The sequence below is a fragment of the Saimiri boliviensis genome, chromosome 16 (assembly GCF_048565385.1).
Source record: "Saimiri boliviensis isolate mSaiBol1 chromosome 16, mSaiBol1.pri, whole genome shotgun sequence".
NCBI lineage: Eukaryota > Metazoa > Chordata > Mammalia > Primates > Cebidae > Saimiri > Saimiri boliviensis.
In genome coordinates this window covers 70,425,506-70,443,333 of record NC_133464.1, presented here as the reverse complement: position 1 = coordinate 70,443,333, position 17,828 = coordinate 70,425,506, and the positions used below count along the sequence as shown (strand labels likewise).

At 38.0% G+C, this 17,828-nt stretch overlaps 1 protein-coding gene across 1 annotated transcript in view; it reads left to right on the top strand.

Annotated features, from left to right (window-relative positions):
* FREM2 (FRAS1 related extracellular matrix 2) overlaps positions 1–17,828 on the top strand; it is a 195,051-nt gene that overhangs the window by 133,924 nt on the left and 43,299 nt on the right. Inside the window, exons 7-10 of the mRNA XM_003934401.4 lie at positions 12,729–12,878; positions 14,608–14,817; positions 16,415–16,612; positions 17,324–17,488. Coding sequence (XP_003934450.4) covers positions 12,729–12,878; positions 14,608–14,817; positions 16,415–16,612; positions 17,324–17,488 — 723 coding nt within the window. The remainder of the gene's footprint in view (positions 1–12,728; positions 12,879–14,607; positions 14,818–16,414; positions 16,613–17,323; positions 17,489–17,828) is intronic.

The window sequence follows — 17,828 nt, the reverse complement described above, 5'->3', positions numbered from 1 at the left end:
TTACATAGAACACATATTATGTTATATTGTTTATGTGCTTTTCTGCAATGACATTTTTTCAACATAGTGGATGAAACTTTTTCATCTTCAAAGCCTGAAAAATCGATATTTCTTTCTCCTTCTTGAATTATGCTTTCATTTGGTTTCTTACGATCCCCCTCAGGAGCTGATTCACTGCCTGCCTCCAGACTTAGAGACCAGCAGAACCACACTGCTTTGGCTTCCCTTACCACTATGATGTTCTGTTTCATTTTTAGTCCATAGAGATGTTTATCGGGTTTTGAGCACAGTTTCCTTTTTGCTTATGGAGTTATTAGCAAAAAAGGGAAAAAACTTCAAAGCTACCAAAAAGAAATGAAGAATGACCCTTTTTAAAAATTATACTTTAAGTTCTGGAATATATGTGCAGAACATGCAGGTTTGTTACATAGGTATACATATGACATAGTGGTTTGCTATACCCATTAACCCATCACCTACATCAGGCATTTCTCCTAGTGCTATCCCTCCCCTTTCCCTTCACAACCTGATAGGCCCCAGTGTGTGATGTTCTCCTCCCTGTATCCATGTGTTCTCATTGTTCAACTTCCACTTATGAGTGAGAACATGTGGTGTTCAGTTTTCTGTTCCTGTGTTAGTTTGCTGAGAATGATGGTTTCCAGCTTTATCCATGTCCCTGCAAAGAACATAAACTCATTCTTTTTTGTTGCTGCATAATATTCCATGGTGTTGAACAATGAGAACACATGGACACAGGGAGGGGAGCACTACACACTGGGGTCTGTTGGGGGGATATGGGGAGGGATAGGGGTGGGGAGGTGGGGAGTTGGGGAGAGATAGCATGGGGAAAAATGCCAGATATAGGTGAAGGGGAGGAAGGCAGCAAATCACACTACCATGTGTGTACCTATGCAACAATCTTGCATGTTCTTCACATGTACCCCAAAACCTAAAATGCAATAAAATAATAATAATAATATAATAATAATATTCCGTGGTGTATATGTGCCATATTTTCTTTATCCAGTCTAACATTGATGAGCATTTTGGTTAGTTCCAAGTCTTTGCTATGGTGAATAGTGCTGCAATAAACATATGTGTGCATGTGTCTTCATATCAGAATGATTTATAATCCTTTGGGCATATACCCAATAATGGGATTACTGGGTCAAATGGTATTTCTGGTTCTAGATCCTTGAGGAATTGCCACACTGTCTTCCACAGTGGTTGAACTAATTTACACTTCCACCAATAGTGTAAAGGCATTCCTGTATCTCCACATCCTCTCCAGCATCTGTTGTTTTTTGACTTTTTAGTGATCACCATTCTAACTGGCATGAGATGATATCTCATCGTGGTTTTGATTTGCACGTCTCTAATGACTAGTGATAATCAGCGTTTTTGCACATATTTCTTGGCCACATAAATGTCTTCTTTCGAGAAGTGTCTTTTCATATCCTTCACTCACTTTCTGATAAGGTTGTTTGTGTTTTTTCTTGTAAATTTGTTTAAGTTCTTTGTAGATTCTGGCTGTTAGACCTTTGTCAGATGGATAGATTGCAAAACTTTTTCCTATTCTGTAGGTTGCCTGTTCACTCTGATGATAGTTTCTTTTCTGTGCAGAAGATCTTTAGTTTAATTAGATCCCATTTGTCAATTTTGGCTATTGTTGCCATTGCTTATGCTGTTTTAGTCATGAAGTCTTTCCCCATGCCTATGTTCTGAATGTTATTGCCTATTTTAGTTCACATGTTAAAATCTTTAATTCATCTTGAGTCAATTTTTGTATAAGATATAAGGAAGAGGTCCTGTTTCCGCTTTCTGCATATGGCTAGATAGTCCCCAATACCGTTTTTAAAATAGGGAATCCTTTCCCCATTGCTTCTTTCTGTCAGGCTGGTCAAAGATCAGATGGTTGTAGATGTGTGGCATTATTTCTGAGGTCCTTGTTCAGTTCCAATTGGTCTATATCTCTGTTTTTGGACCAGTACCATGTTGTTTTGGTTACTGTAGCCTTTTAATATAGTTTGAGTTAGGTAGCGTGATGCCCCCAGCTTTGTTCTTTTTGCTTAGGATTGGGCTTGGATATGTGGGCTCTTTTTGTTCTATATGAAATTTAAAGTGTTTTTTTTCTAACTCTATGAAGAAAGTCAATGGTAGCTTGATGGGGGTAGCATTGAACCTATAAATTACTCTTCCTATCCATGAGCATGGAATGTTTTTCCCTTTGTGTCCTCTCTTATTTCCTTGAGCAGTGGTTTGTAATTCTCCTTCAAGAGGTCCTTCATATCCCTTGTAAGTTGTATTCCTGGGTATTTTATTCTTTTTATAGCAATTGTGAATGGGGATTTGCTCATAATTTGGCTATTACTGGTATCTAGGAATGCTTGTGATTTTTGCACATTGATTTTGTATACTGAGACATTGCTGAAGTTACTTATCAGCTTAAAGAGTTTTCGGCCTGAGATGATGAGGTTTTCTAACTATACAATCATGTAATCTGCAAACAGAGATAAGTTGACTTCCTGTCTTCCTATCTTAATACACTTTATTTCTTTCTCTTGCCTGATTTCCCTGGCCAGAACTTTCAATACTATGTTGAACAGGTGTGGTGAGAGAGGGCATTCTTGTCTTGTGCTGGTTTTCAAAGGGAATGTGTCCAGCTTTTACCCATTCAGTATAATATTGGCTGTGGGTTTGTCATAAATAGCTTTTATTATTTTGAGGTATGTTCCATTGATACCTAGTTTATTGGGTGTTCTTAGCATGAAGAGGTGTTGAATTTTATCAAAGGCCTTTTCTGCATCTGTTAGTATAATAATGTGGTTTTCTTCATTGGTTCTGTTTATGTGATGGATTATGTTTACTGATTTGCGTATGTTGAACCAGCTTTGCATCCCAGGGATGCAGCTGAATTGATGGTAGTGGATGAGCTTTTTAATGTCCTACTGGGTTTGGTTTGCCAGTATTTTATTGAGGATTTTCACATCGATGTTCATCAGTGATATTGGCCTGAAATTTTCTTTTTACATTGGGTCTCTGCCAGGTTTTGGTATCAGGATGATGCTGGCCTCATAAAATGAGGTAGGGAAGAATCACTCTTTTTCTGTTGTTCGCAATAGTTTCAGATGGAATGGTACTAGCTCCTCTTTGTACCTCTGGTAGAATTCGGCTGTAAATCTGTCGATCATGGGCTTTTTTCTTTTTTTTTTTTGGTTGGTAGGCTATTAATTGCTTCCTCAATTTTAGGACTGTTATTGGTCTATTCAGGCATTCAACTTCTTCCCGGTTTAGTCTTGGAAGGGTGTATGTGTCCAGGAATTCATTCATTTCTTCTAGATTTTCTAGTTTATTTGTGTAGAGGTGTTTATAATATTCTCTGATGGTAGTTTGTATTTCTTTGGGATCAGTGGTGATCTCCCCTTTATCATTTTTTATTGTGTCTATTGATTCTTCTCTCCTTTCTTCTTTATTAGTCTCGCTAGCAGTCTATTTTGTTAATCTTAAAAAAAAAAAAAAAAAAAAAAAAAAAAAAAAAAAAAAAAAAAAGCTCCTTGATTCATTGATTTTTTAAAAAAGGTTTTTGTGTCTCTATCTCCTTCAGTTCTGCCCTGATCTTATTTATGTCTTGTCTTCTGCTATCTTTTGAATTTGCTCTTGCCTGTCTAGTTCTTTTGTGATGTCAATTTTAGATCTTTCCCATTTTCTCCTGTGGACATTTAATGCGAAAATTTCCCTCTAAACACTACTTTAGCTGGGTCCCAGAGATTCTGGTATGTTGTGTCTTTGTTCTCACTGGTTTCAAAGAACTTATTTATTTCTACCTTAATTTTGTTATTTAACCAGTAGTAATTCATGAGCAGGTTGTTCAGTTTCCATGTAGTTATGTAGTTTTGAGTGAGTTTCTTAATCCTGAGTGCTAATTTGACTGTACTGTGGTCTGAGAGAATGTTTCTTATGATTTCCATTCTTTTGTATTTACTGAGTAATGTTTTACTTCCAATTTTGTGGTCGATTTTAGAATATGTGCTATGTGGTGCTGAAAATAATGTATATTCTGTTGATTTGGGGTGGAGAGTTCTATAGATGTCTATTAGGTCTTCTTGGTCCATAGTGGAGTTCAAGTCTTGAATATCCTGAATTTTCTGTCTCACTGAATATTGACAGTGGGGTGTTTAAGTCTCCTACTATTATTGTGTGGGAGTCTAAGTCTCTTTGTAGGTCTCTTGAGAATTTGCATTATGAATCTGGGTGCTCCTGTATTGGGTGCATGTATGTTTAGGAGAGTTAGCTCTTCTTGTTGTATTGATCCCTTTACCATGATGAAATGCTCTTCTTTGTCTTTTTTGATCTTTATTGGCTTAAAGTCTGTTTTATCAGATACTAGGATTGCAACCCCTACCTCTTTTTCTTCTTCTTCTTCCCATTTGCTTGGTAAATCTTCCTTCATCCCTTTATTTTGAGCCTAGGTGTATCTTTGCACCTGAGATAGGTCTCCTCAATACAGCATACTGATGGGTCTTGACTCTTTATCCAATTTGCCACTCTATGTCTTTTAATTGGGGCATTTAGCCCATTTACATTTAAGGTTAATATTATTATGTGTGAATTTGATCCTGTCATAATGATACTAGCTAGTTATTTTGCCCATTAGTTGATGCAGTTTCTTCATAGCATTGATGGTCTTTCCATTTTGGTTTATTTTTGCAGTGGCTGGTACCAGTTTTTCCTTTCCATATTTAGTACTTCCTTCAGGAGCTCTTGTAAGCCAGGCCTGATGGTGACAAAATCCCTCAGCATTTGCTTGTCTGTAAAGGATTTTATTTCTCCTTCGCTTATGAAGCTTAGTTTGGCTGGATATGAAATTCTGGGTTGAAAATTATTTTCTTTAAGAATGTTCAATATTGGCCCACACTCTCTTCTTCTGGCTTATAGGGTTTCTGGAGATCCACTGTTAGTCTAACGGGCTTCCCTGTGTGGGTAACTCAATCTTTCTCTCTGGCTGCCTTTGCCATTTTTTTCTTCTTTTCATTCAACCTTGGTCAGTCTGACAATTATGTCTTGGGGTTGCTCTTCTTGAGGAGTATCTCTATGGTATTCTCGTATTTTCTGAATTTGAATGTTTGCCTGTCTTGCTATATTGGGGAAGTTCTCATTGATAATATTCTGAAGTGTGTTTCCCAACTTGATTCCATTCTTTCTATCACTTTCAGGTACACCAATCAAATGTAGGTTTGGTCTTTTCACATAGTCTCATATTTCTTGGAGGCTTTGTTCACTCCTTTTCATTCTTTTTTCTCTAATCTTGTCTTCGTACTTTATTTCATTAAGTTGATCTTCAGTCTCTGATACCCTTTCTTCCACTTGATTGATTCAGCTATTGACACTTGCGTATGCTTCAAGAAGTTCTTGTACTGTGTTTTTCAGCTCCATCAGATCATTTATATTTTTCTCTAAACTGGTCTTTCTAGTTAGAAAAATTCCTCTAACCTTTTTTCAAAATTCTTAGTTTCCTTGCATTGGGTTAGAACATGCTCCTTTAGCTCAGGGGAGTTTGTTATTACCCACCTTCTGAAGCCTATTTCTGTTAGTTTGTCAAACTCATTCTTTGTCCACTTTTGTTCCCTTGCTGGAAAGGAGTTGTGATCCTTTGGAGGAGAAGAGGCATTCTGGTTTTTGGAATTTTCAGCCTTTTTGCACTTGTTTTTCCTCATCTTTTTGGATTTATCTACCTTTGGTCTTTGCTGTTGATGATCTTTGGATGGAGTTTTTGTGTGGGCATCCTTTTTGTTGATGTTGATGCTATTGCTTTCTGTTTGTTAGTTTTTCTTCTAATAATCAGGCCCCTCTTCTGCAGTTCTGCTGGAATTTGCTGTGGGTCTACTCCAGGTCCTGTTTGCTTGGGTATCAGCACCAGGGGGCTGCAGCAGCAGGAGGCTGCAGAACAACAAAGATTGCTGCCTGCTCCTTCCTCTGGAAGCTTTGTCCAAGAGCAGCACCTGCCAGATGCCAGCCAGAGCTGTCCTGTATGAGGTATCTGTCAACTCCTGCTGAGAGGTGTCTCCCTGTCAGGAGACATACGGGTCAGGGACCCATTTGAGGAGGCAGTCTGTCTCTGAGCAGAGCTGGAGCACTGTGCTGGGAGATCTGCTGCTGCCTTCAGAGCTGGCAGGCAGGAATATTTAAGTTTGCTGAAGATGCACCCACAGCTGTTCCTTCCCCCAGGTGCTCTTTACCAGGGAGATGGGAGTTTGATCTGTAAGCCCCTGACTGGGGCTGCTGCCTTTCTTCCAGAGATGCCCTGCCCAGAGAGGAGGAATATAGAGAGGCAGTCTAATTACAGTGGTTTTGCAGAGCTGCAGTGGGGTCTACCCAGTTCGAACTTCCCCACGACTTTGTTTACACTGTTAGGGGAAAACTGCCTACTCAAGCCTCAGTAATGGCAGGTGCCCCTTGCCCCACCAAGCTCGAGCATCCCAGGTGGACTTCAGACTGCTGTGTTGGCAGTGAGAATTTAAAGCCAGTGGATCTTAGCTTGCTGGGCTCTATGTGGGTGGGATCATGTATATATATATATGATTTATAGTCTGGTAGTCCATTTTGTGAGAGAACTGAATTTAATCCCTTTCTGGTGGATTTGGGGCTTGTTTCCAATTGCACCCCAATATAAATGAATGAAATACAATAAACAATCCTTTGTATGTATCTTTGAACATTTAGGTTAACATTTCTTTATGACACATCCCCATATATTGAATTGCTAGGTAAAAATTTTGTCCATAAAAATCTTATAAAAATGTTTTATGACTCCTTTCCTCCCTTAATAGTAGTCAGGGGCACAGGCTTTATCTAGATATGCATTCTACTTCCACTATTTCCCTGATGTACAGCACAACTTTGGGAAAATCTGTTAATCTCCTCAATCCTTTATTTACTTATCTGTGAAAACAGGATTAATATAGTACACACCTCAGTGGGTGGTTGTGAGGATGAAATAAGGCACTGAATTTAAAACAGCTAGCGTGGTATCTAGTAATTAAGTTACCAGTGTTAAAGACACTGAAATGAACTAAAACTATACGCAGACTATGTGCAACTTGCTGACTCCAAGTTCGTTGCCCGTCAAGGTTTTTAAAAACACTAGTGCTGTGCCTGTGTGGAGGCCAGGGGCATGTGCAGATCTGTGTATCTTCTGCTCAGTTTTGCCATGAACCTAAAACTGCTTTAAAAGTTAAAGCCTAGGCCGGGCATGGTGGCTCACACTTGTAATCCCAGCACTTTGGGAGGCTGAAGTGGGTGGACCAGCTGAGGTCTGGAGTTTGTGACTAGCTGACCAACATGGTGAAACCCCATCTCTACTAAAAATACGAAAAACTAGCTGGGTGTGGTGGTCCATGCCTGTAATCCCAGCTACTTGGGAGGCTGAGGTAGGAGAATCACTTGAACCTGGGAGGTAGAGTTTGCAGTGAGCTGGGATCACACCATTGCACTCCAGCCTAGGCAATAAGAGCAAAACTCCATCTCAAAAAAAAAAAAAAAAAAAAAGAAAACCCTAAAACTTATTAATAAATAAACACTGGTACCTAGAAACACCTGTTGGAGATTCTGATTTGGTAAGTTGGAGAGGAGGCCCTACATCCGTATTTTTAAATCCTCTTGGATAATTCTAGTATACTTCCTATCTGGGAACCGGTGAGAACAAAGTATTTCAAAAGAAAAGAAGCCTCTTCTCTTTGAGTTCATTTTGATTCACTTTTCCTTCCCTGTGGATTTCTTGCAGATTCAAAGGGCAGCCTTACAAAGTCGTTTTACTGCAGAGAAAATCACTGACTCCTCTTTCTGAGGCTTCTTAGCTGCCATTGCCTGATGCTAAGAGTGTCCTCTTCTAACTCACCCATCACAAAGACAGACATGCTTATTCATTTGCCGTAGCACATAAATAATTCTGCTTTGATGTTAATTCATTCTACAAATACTGATTGCTCACCTATTGCATTGATTAAACTAATGTTAGGGAAGTACCGGTGAATAGAGGAGGCTTGATTCCTCCCTTTACAGAGTTCAGAGACAGTAGGGGACATACTCACAGTGACAGTAGAAGATGAGCAAGGGCTTTGATAGGGGAAAGCAGGGTGCTCCCCACAGAAGTGACATTTCTGCAGAAGCTTGGAAGATGAGCAGAGCAGGAGGTATCTGAATGAGGAGGTGGGAGGAGCATTCAAAGCAGCAGCAGCCATAGACCAAAGTTTGGGAGGGGCACATTTAAGACATTTGAGACACTCGATTGTTTAGTAGAAAAGGGTTGAAATATGAAGTTGAAAAGGCAAACCAAGCCCAAATGTTTCAGTGTCTTGTAAACCATGTTAAGTAGCTTGTGAATAATCCCAAGAGCAGTAAGGAAAGTTGAGAGGCTTTCAGCAAAGGGAGTACCATGATGAGATTTGCTTTGAGGGATGATCACTTTCCTTAAGAGCCTAGTTGAGTGGTTGCTGGGAAAATTCAAATGGAAGGTGTTCCTGCCTGTAGCTAGATTAGTGGCAATGAGACAGAGAGAAACCAGGGGAAGGGGAGCGGAGGTGACCCTGTGGACTCCATTATGGAGGTCACCTTGAGGTGCCCATGGGACATGGCTTGATTAGGCAGTAAGTTTTCAGGGTCCATATCTCAGAAGGAAGATTTCATTTGGAAACAATTCCTTTGTATTATTTTCAGCACTGGATGAAAAAGCAGCATTAAAGCTTTTACTTCATTCAGTTCTAAGCAAACACATTGGTTAGATCTACAAAGCTTACTTGAATGATGGTCTATGTGCACGTGAGTAAATAAGATTTGGCTCCAGATAGCAATTACTACTGGCACCTCATCCTTTCATCTCATGAGACACACTGTAATTGTAAACATCCATCCAGACACTGAAAAAAAAAAAAGTTCACTTTTTCCCTCTGGGAAAGAAACTTAAATTGTTTTCTCTTTGTCTTTGTTGCAGGTATATGTGCTATATTGCTCACCACCTGGCCACCTTTTCTACATTTGTAGGAAATAAATGTGATCCTTTCTGTGCTGTGGGTAGTGAAATTATCTCCAACTTTAAGAAGCGCATTTATGTTTAATGAGCTAAAATAGACTTTTCTATAGTCAATGCCTTGATCTATGTTCTTCATTTAAAAGTATAAAGACTTCAAGGGATAGAGTGTGGAGTTTGGCTTCCCTTATGAATTTCACACCCACTAGGCCAATTCAAAACCTCCCTTGCACTGCTCACAGACAATTTGGATAAACTTATCTTTCCTCTGCATTCTGGAGTGTCATCTGAGGGTGGTAGAGTGATGAGCAATGACTGTTTTATGGTCTTAGGTGGGTGTAGGCTGTGAGATGTGTGGCTTTATTTGATCATCCTCTCATTCCAGGTAATAATACCATCCACGGACTGTTTTATCCATTAAGTCTGTGAACTTAAACGTGGTACAAGGCACAGTGTGTATTTAAGAACTGAATTAAAGAATTGAATAGACTTCTAATTTACTTTAAGTTGCAATAGGGGTAGGGGTAGTTCCATAACTGATCTATAAAGATCTTCAGTTTACTTATTTTCTTAAAAGAAACCAAGTTCCTAGGCCAAAAAAAAAAAAAAAAGTTTATCAAAGAAACAGGTGAGTTAAAAGTCTTACTAATAAATAATAATTTTTTGGGACAAGCAGTTATTCTGGATTTTTGCATAGATAACTTTCAAAGGCATGACAGTCTCATCCATTTATTATTTTATTCCTTCTTCTAGCTTAGTACTCATTAAAATGTCCCAGTAACATATTTTTCTTAAGTGACACCTATAACTCAACTCCTTGATGTGTCTTTAACTCATTCATATTACATAAGGTTTTGTCCCAGTGGTAATGATTATAAACACATTCAAATTTTAGATATTTTGAAAAGATATGAGAAATTGAAATAAACATAATTGTTACTTCTTTTTAGTTCTCACTCATCTAACCCTGAAAAAAAAATATGCTGATGTTTAGCCATTCTTTTATTCAGGCACAAGAAAGTAGGTAATTAGCAGAGTTTCTTTTTTTATATATATATGGAAACTATTGAATGTGTTTTAATCTCATAATAATCACTTCAAACTTTTAACTTCAGTAATTGCAATTGATTGTTTGACCAGTTTTTCAATCATTGTGAGTGGAGCACAAAGAGGGAGAAAAATCATATAAATAAATCTACTCATAATCAAAAGCTTTAAGGAAGTAGTTAATTAACTTTTCTCCTTTTATTAGCACGTATTAAAGTTGAAGGATTTAGGGTTAAAATCCCATTTCCATTACCCCTCCTTCTTCCTACAAGAGATAACACTCTATTATGCAATAGGCAACATAATAATGTTGTTTGCATCATTCATATCATTTTTATTTTTCTAACATTGTCACATGCCATGCCACCCGAACCTGTTTTTCTCTCTCTGTCTTGCTGACATATATACTCACACAAATACACACACATGCATATAAAACACGTGTCTGTACATATATGGTAACTCATTCATCTTCATTTTGAATGACAACTTAAATAAAAGTTTTCAATGTACCACATATATAAGACTTCCATATTTTTTTTAAATAAAAACTACACATTAAGCTGTAAAGTAAAAATACCTGTGTTAGAGTTGCTAGAATGAATCTGAAACATACAGCATACCATTTGGTCCCCAGTGTGTAGCTTATCTGGTGTTTCACAGTTGTCTGTTCACTCACAGGATTTTACTGTGTTCCTTTTTTGTTATGTTTGGGAGGAGTTGGGAGGTGGGAAAATGGGGAGGTATCATTGTTAAATAAGAGGTCCTCCCTTAACTGCATTTCACAGCTCTCTCCCATGACTCAGAAACCTAATTCTGGTGATGATGTAGTTTGCCAGGAATGTGAAGAGACTTACAGAGATCACTTGTTGGATGCAGGTGATCAAGCCTTCATGATAATTGTGGAAGCCTTTTAAAAGACTTACAGATGTGCCTGGTTTGGCCATCTGGTCAGAAGATGCATTTTCAGAGCTTCTCTGTCTTCACCTTTGCCCCCTACCTCAGTGTGAGAAATGTCAGGAATGTATTGGCTTGCAGTTGAGGTCTGCTTTGATTGAGGTTAACAGATAACACCCTCATCTGTACACGTACACTCATGTGCCCTAGCACCGTCCAAGTTAAAAGGATAAGAAGGAGGTAAACTATGCCGTAGGGACATTTATCACCCCCTGAAACAAAATATGTGAACAGAATTTCTAAGGTTGGTTTTGTACTATTGAAGAATTTGAGGGAGCTGTATGATTTTTATCATGCCTACCACATGAAGAAACAAAGAAAACAAACTTTTCTAGTTTGTTTTCTAAATAAAGGTAATTTATTGGAAAATAAAGAAATCATACTCAACTTGAACAATGCACAAAATGAATTTTCTTCGGCTTTCCAAGTGGCTTTGTGAGCCAGTGTTGTAGACTTTTGCTTGATTTGGTATGTGTGGGAATTCAATTAGTTGCCCTGAAACATGGTATCATCTTTTTAGTGACCTTCCTCCTTAAGGAACAGTAATGTGAGTTGCATGTTCCTTTAGATTCAGCCCTTTTGAATCTTGTAAAACTGGAGACAGATAACTAGAATGTTTCAAGTCAAAGGGTTGTTCACCTTAAGTGTGTACATTCACCTGTGTCTGTTCATACATGGCAACTATTATCATTCATCTTCATTCTGAGTGACATAATTTATCTTTCTTAATACTTGCTTATAAAAATAAGCTCACAAGTATATACTACTTTTGCAACTTCCTGTGGGCCTCTGTACATCTCGAAATGAATTATGTTTTTTACAGTAAGCTCACAAATTAAATCTCTGTTTTTTCATTGGTCAGCTGAATGCTAAACCTCAGACTTCTAGCACCTCCATCACAAGGTAAACCATTGGTCACAGGTTGAGTGAGGCAGAAACAATAATTAGATCAATTCAAATTTATCACCAGTATTGGAAAAAAATACAAAGTCCCCAAAGCATGTGCCCTAGTGTAGTGATTGAATTTGCCTCATTTTCATGTGTGTTTAGAATTAATATTAACCTCTTAGTATGAGATTGTTTATTTAGTTAAATCTCACTTGGTTTCTAGAGCATCTCCAATGCTCTACAGGTAACTGGTAGTCAGGCCTTGCACTCTTCAGGACTGGCAATCTTCAGTCTAGTTGCAGACAATAGGTTCTAACCCTCGTGATTATAACAGGCCTGTATACACTGAATTAAGCTCCAGTCTAATGGACCAGAAAATGGCATAATGCAAAAAGTTATAGCTCTGTTCCAGAGTAGAAACTTGGTAGGAGATAATTAAGTGATTGGCTGGACCAAACTAAAAAAAATAGTAATCAGGTATGTGTTTTGTTTCATTTAGTTCTATTTTTCCAACTAAGTTTCCAGAGGCACTTTTAGAAGCCCCTTATCATCTACATATGAAGGACAAACTAACTCATGCCTCAAGACGAAGATACTTTATTAGGCACTTTACTGTGCATATGTTTGATTGTTAAGCACTAATACTTTGACATGAAAAGTACCGATGGAAGAGACGTTATCTTACTAAAAGGAAAAAGTGTGACGATATAAGGAGCCCCTAACAGGAAGCACACTCTTCTTTGGAATCATGCCAACAGAGTTGGATGTGAAAAATTAAAAATAACAGAAATGATTTGTGTTCCATTCTTAACAGAACCCATCTTCTACTTCAGTGATGTGGAATACTCTGTGGATGAGAATGCCGGTTCCGTGGAAGTGCGGGTGTGGAGAATGGGCACTGACCTGTCCAAGTCTTCTAGTGTCACAGTGAGATCTCGGAAAACAGATCCTCCCTCTGCAGAGGGTGAGCAGTTTCCTGCTGGGTTCTTTCAGTTGAATTTTCAGTGACAATGGCACAAATTTATTTAAAGCTGAAATACTTCACTTCTATTAAAGCAGTTTGGCTGAGTGTATTGTTTTTGCTGAAGTTATTACTCTAGGAGGTAAATCTAGGCTTTATTCACTACTTTGGGAAAGTACATTTAAGCGCCGTGAATCTGAAGCTAGGTTACAAATACAAGACTCACAGGATCTATACACTAAGGCCTGTGTTTCCATGAAGTGGTTCTCTACTCTCAGGAAATCTAATATTGTTGAATGTTGTGGCATTATATGCAGGAAAATCATCTTGCTGCACATAATCTATCCCCACAGAAACCTATGACATTTAAGTATTATGCAGGCATGTGTCTTCAGTTGGCTGTCTCCTTATTTTAACCATGTGTCCCTATAAATACTTCAGATCCAAAAGGTTTTTTCCATACTTCATTATAAAAAATGTACTAACTAGCACATCTTTTATTCCAGGATCTACATCTCCAAAAAGTTGATTATAAAGTTTACAGCAAGGATAGAATTCAAAATTTCCTTTTTTTTTTTTTTTCTAAATGACCAACCATACAAACTTTCTCAAGTACACACACATGAGAACACACAGGCATGTCATACACACATCACACATTCATCACACAAAGCAAGCACAGCTTATACCATTTTAAAAGTCACCCTTAGGTTTTAACCTTTTTAATGTAGTGGAAGCAGTATAGTGCTTTCTATGTAGCAGGTGCCCAGTAAACATTTGTTTAACTAAATTAGTCATTTTTTAAGAGAAAGATTCAAATCAGAGATGAGGGGAGGGAGAGAGAGAAATAAGGGCAAAGGGGAAGGAGCAGAGGAAAAGAAAAAGTGTAAAAAGGACCAGAAGGAGACATGGACATTCTACAGAATGAATTAAAGACAGACATCCTCAAGCAAAGTTGCACATTCAGAGGCAAAGTGGATACAGAGCGAGAATCAGAAGAGCAGAAGCTATAAAAACAAAGAAGCAGCATTATTCAGCTATTGCCCACCGCTGTCAGTTTTTGTGGATGTAGTAGCTACAGATTAAAAGATAGTTTTGTTTTTAACTACTTTAGATATGAATGGAGGTATCAACACTAGATATAGCTCCCTTTATCTGAAAAATATTAAACTAAAGATCAAATATACCTCTGAAAGTAGAAGCCTCTCTCTGCCTGGGACAAGGGTGGGTGGAATGTGGGCACAGCTGGTACCATACATGTGTTGCTTTAACTAACAGACAACCATATACCTAAGTAGGATGTTCTGTGGTAGCTCCAGCAAAGATATATAAATACTTAATTAATGTTAACAAAATTTTAAATGTCTATATTTCATATGTAATTTATGAGGATCATAAATTGATATGCTGATTTTTCTTAAACCTGATTTTTATTACCCTTATTAGAGAATTTTCAAAGTAAAGTTAGAAGAACTATAATACAGAGGAACTATAACTAATCCAAAGTCTAACCATGAAACATAGATAAAGTTCAGCAGCTGATCTTTGCTCTACCACCAATGTGGCTATGTAGATACTAATCTTTTGCATTTTATTAAATGTATTTTTCTGTAAGGTTATGCTGATCTCTATTTTTAAAAAAAGTCACAAATATAATTACACAATGTATGCCTTATAATTTTTTGCAATTTAATTAGTCCCCAACTGAATATTTTTTTTGTTACTGTCATAGCTGGAACAGACTATGTGGGCATCAGCCGTAATTTAGATTTTGCACCTGGAGTCAACATGCAGCCCGTTCGTGTTGTCATTCTGGATGATCTAGGACAACCAGTGCTGGAGGGAATTGAGAAATTTGAACTGGTGCTGCGTATGCCTATGAATGCAGCCCTTGGGGAGCCCAGCAAAGCCACAGTGTCCATCAATGATTCTGTCTCCGATTGTGAGTGTTTATTAATTTCACAATGATAAGTGAAATGATAAGCTAAGGTGTGTGTGTGTGTATATATAGCTAAGGTGTGTGTGTGTGTATATATATATATATATATATATATATATATATATATATGATGAGCAAGATGCTAAACTATATATATATATACATATATATATATATATATATATATATATATATATATATATATATTTGTTTGCTAGGGCTTCCATAGCAAAGTCTACTGTTGGGTGATATATATATATATATATATTTGTTTGCTAGGGCTTCCATAGCAAAGTCTACTGTTGGGTGGCTTAAAAAACAGAAATTTATTATCTCATGGTTGGTGGCTAGAAGTCCAAAATTAAGGTGTTGGCAGGCTTCCTTCTGAAGGCCATCAGGGAAGGATATTCCAGGCCTCTCTTTTTTGCTTGAAGATGGCCATCTTGTCCCTATGTCTCTTCACATCATGTGCCCTGTATGTATCTCTGTCTAATTTTTCCCCTTTTTATGAGGACATCAGTCATATTGGATTAAAGCCCACCCTAATGACCCCATTTTAACTTAATTACTTCTGCCAAGACCCAACCTACCAGTAAGATCACATCCTCAGGTATTGGGGGTTGGGATTTCACCATATGAAGTTTAGGGGGACACAGTCCAACTCATTCAAATACCCTAGCTGACCACACTTTCTCTTCCTGCTGATTTTGACAGAATTAGACAGTCTCAGAATAAAACTTTTATTCTTCCTCTCAAACTTTTAAGAAAAAAAAAGTGATGTCATCAGTATCTTGATTGTACCTCAAGAATTCTGCTCACCACAGATGGGTGGAACCATGTGGAACTGCACAGACCCTTGAGTGTCAATGATCTTTCTCCACTTCCCAGCACAAGACACTTTCTTTCATCTCCTTCCCCTTGACACTAGTAACATTTCTCTAATAATGTGCCAAAAATGCTGCTCTTGGACAACCCTTTGCTGGACACATGGCAGAGCTCTCTGACACGTCATCACAAGGGAATTCTGAGCACTCTTCAATCATGATGATTCCAACAGTGCTTGGGAAAGTCTCACCTATTGTCAATGATCCCTGTACATCATTGACCTAGCATAGATGTCACCTAAAAAATCTCTCTCTCTCTCTCTCTCTCTCTCTCTCTCTCTCTGTGTCACACACTCACACACACACATACACACACACACACACACACACACACACACACAGAGTCAACTTTCCCAACATGATCTGAGTAAACTATGCTTATAATTATGTGCACAATATTTAATGTTCTTCATGTCAAGAAATTCTGAAAGGCTCATGCCTAGGAAACATATAGATTCAAATATCTTAAGGTTTGTGGTTTTATCCACTTGTTAGCATTTCATTGTATAGCCTTACTTTACCAAACAGGCAGAGCGAAATGTCAAAGTTAACTCTTAAGTGATTGGCTCAAGGCAAAACATTAGCAAGAGACTCAATGGAGACAGAATCCAGTTCTCACTTACTTTTCATTATTCTTTCCACTAAACTACATCTTCTGAAATGCCATTTTCCACAGGAAATTTCGGTTCACTTTGATCTTTTGTTTGTTTTTGCAGTACCTAAGATGCAATTCAAAGAACGAATATATACTGGCAGTGAAAGTGATGGGCAGATAGTTACAATGATCCATAGGAGTGGGGATGTCCAGTACAGATCTTCAGTGAGATGCTACACCCGGCAGGGGTCTGCACAGGTGATGATGGACTTTGAAGAACGCCCAAACACTGATATCTCCATCATTACATTCCTCCCTGGTAAGCTTTGCTTGAAATTTTTTTGAGAAATTTGAAGAAGCCAAATTTTTACTCAGAAATATATAGCAGGAAAATACAACTTCCTTGATATGAACAGGCTTATGGCATGGTTTTATGTGCCCTAAATGAGGAAAGCGAGATCGATTTTTAATAAGTTGGATGAATGCCCTTTATGGTATCTGCATTAACTGATTGATTTCCAGTGATGTGATATATGGTTTATTTAAAACTTATTCAATGGACAAGAGCATATCAAATGTACAGATTTTACAATGCTGGGAATTAAACTTGGCTCAATGATTTGTTTAGTAAGTCAAAAGTTGCTAATACTAGAAACTAGTGTTGAGGTCAAATTAACAATGACCAGCATGTGCAAGGCTGCTAATGTTGCTTTCTTAATGTAATACTAGAAATTCATAAACAAAATTGGCATTTGCATTTTTCCTCTTGTTTTCTAAGATGTGTGAATATGAGCTTAAAGACAGAAATTAAAGAAATTCCCCATACAAATAAGGACCGGTCATTGCATGTACTTAAATATGTATTCACTTATTCAACAAATATCTATTGAAGGCTTATTACATGACAAACACTACACATTGAACTGATAACAGCAGTTCAAAATCAACATTCTTGCCCTTGGTGCTCACATTCCTAGTTGTAGATATATTTCTATGGGACGTGATTAACCTGCTAACATTATTGTTCCAGGTGAGACGGAAAAGCCCTGCATCCTTGAGCTGATGGATGACGTGCTCTATGAGGAGGTCGAGGAACTCCGCCTGGTACTCGGCACTCCACAAAGCAACTCTCCCTTTGGGGCTGCAGTTGGTGAACAAAACGAAACTCTCATAAGGATCCAAGATGATGCTGATAGTAAGAAGTCACTTTTTGTGTGTGTTCAACTGTAAACTGGGAACTAAAATCCATCCAAGTTAAGGTTTTAAGTGGCTCAGAAAAATCTCCCTACCTCCCCTGCTTTCTGACTAGGGTTCTTAAGCAACTGAGAAATAGAAAAAAGACAAATGGCGAACAAAATAAACCATTAAAACTGATAAAGTTGACCTTGGAGAATATGGCTTATATCCAAACACTGAATTCCAAACATCCATACCTGCCCTCTACTCTGTACATGCCCTTGAGTACAGGGGTATTAACCATTTCCTCCCTCCCCACCCACCTTCAGTGACTTGCTCACGTGTAATTTATGGCACAT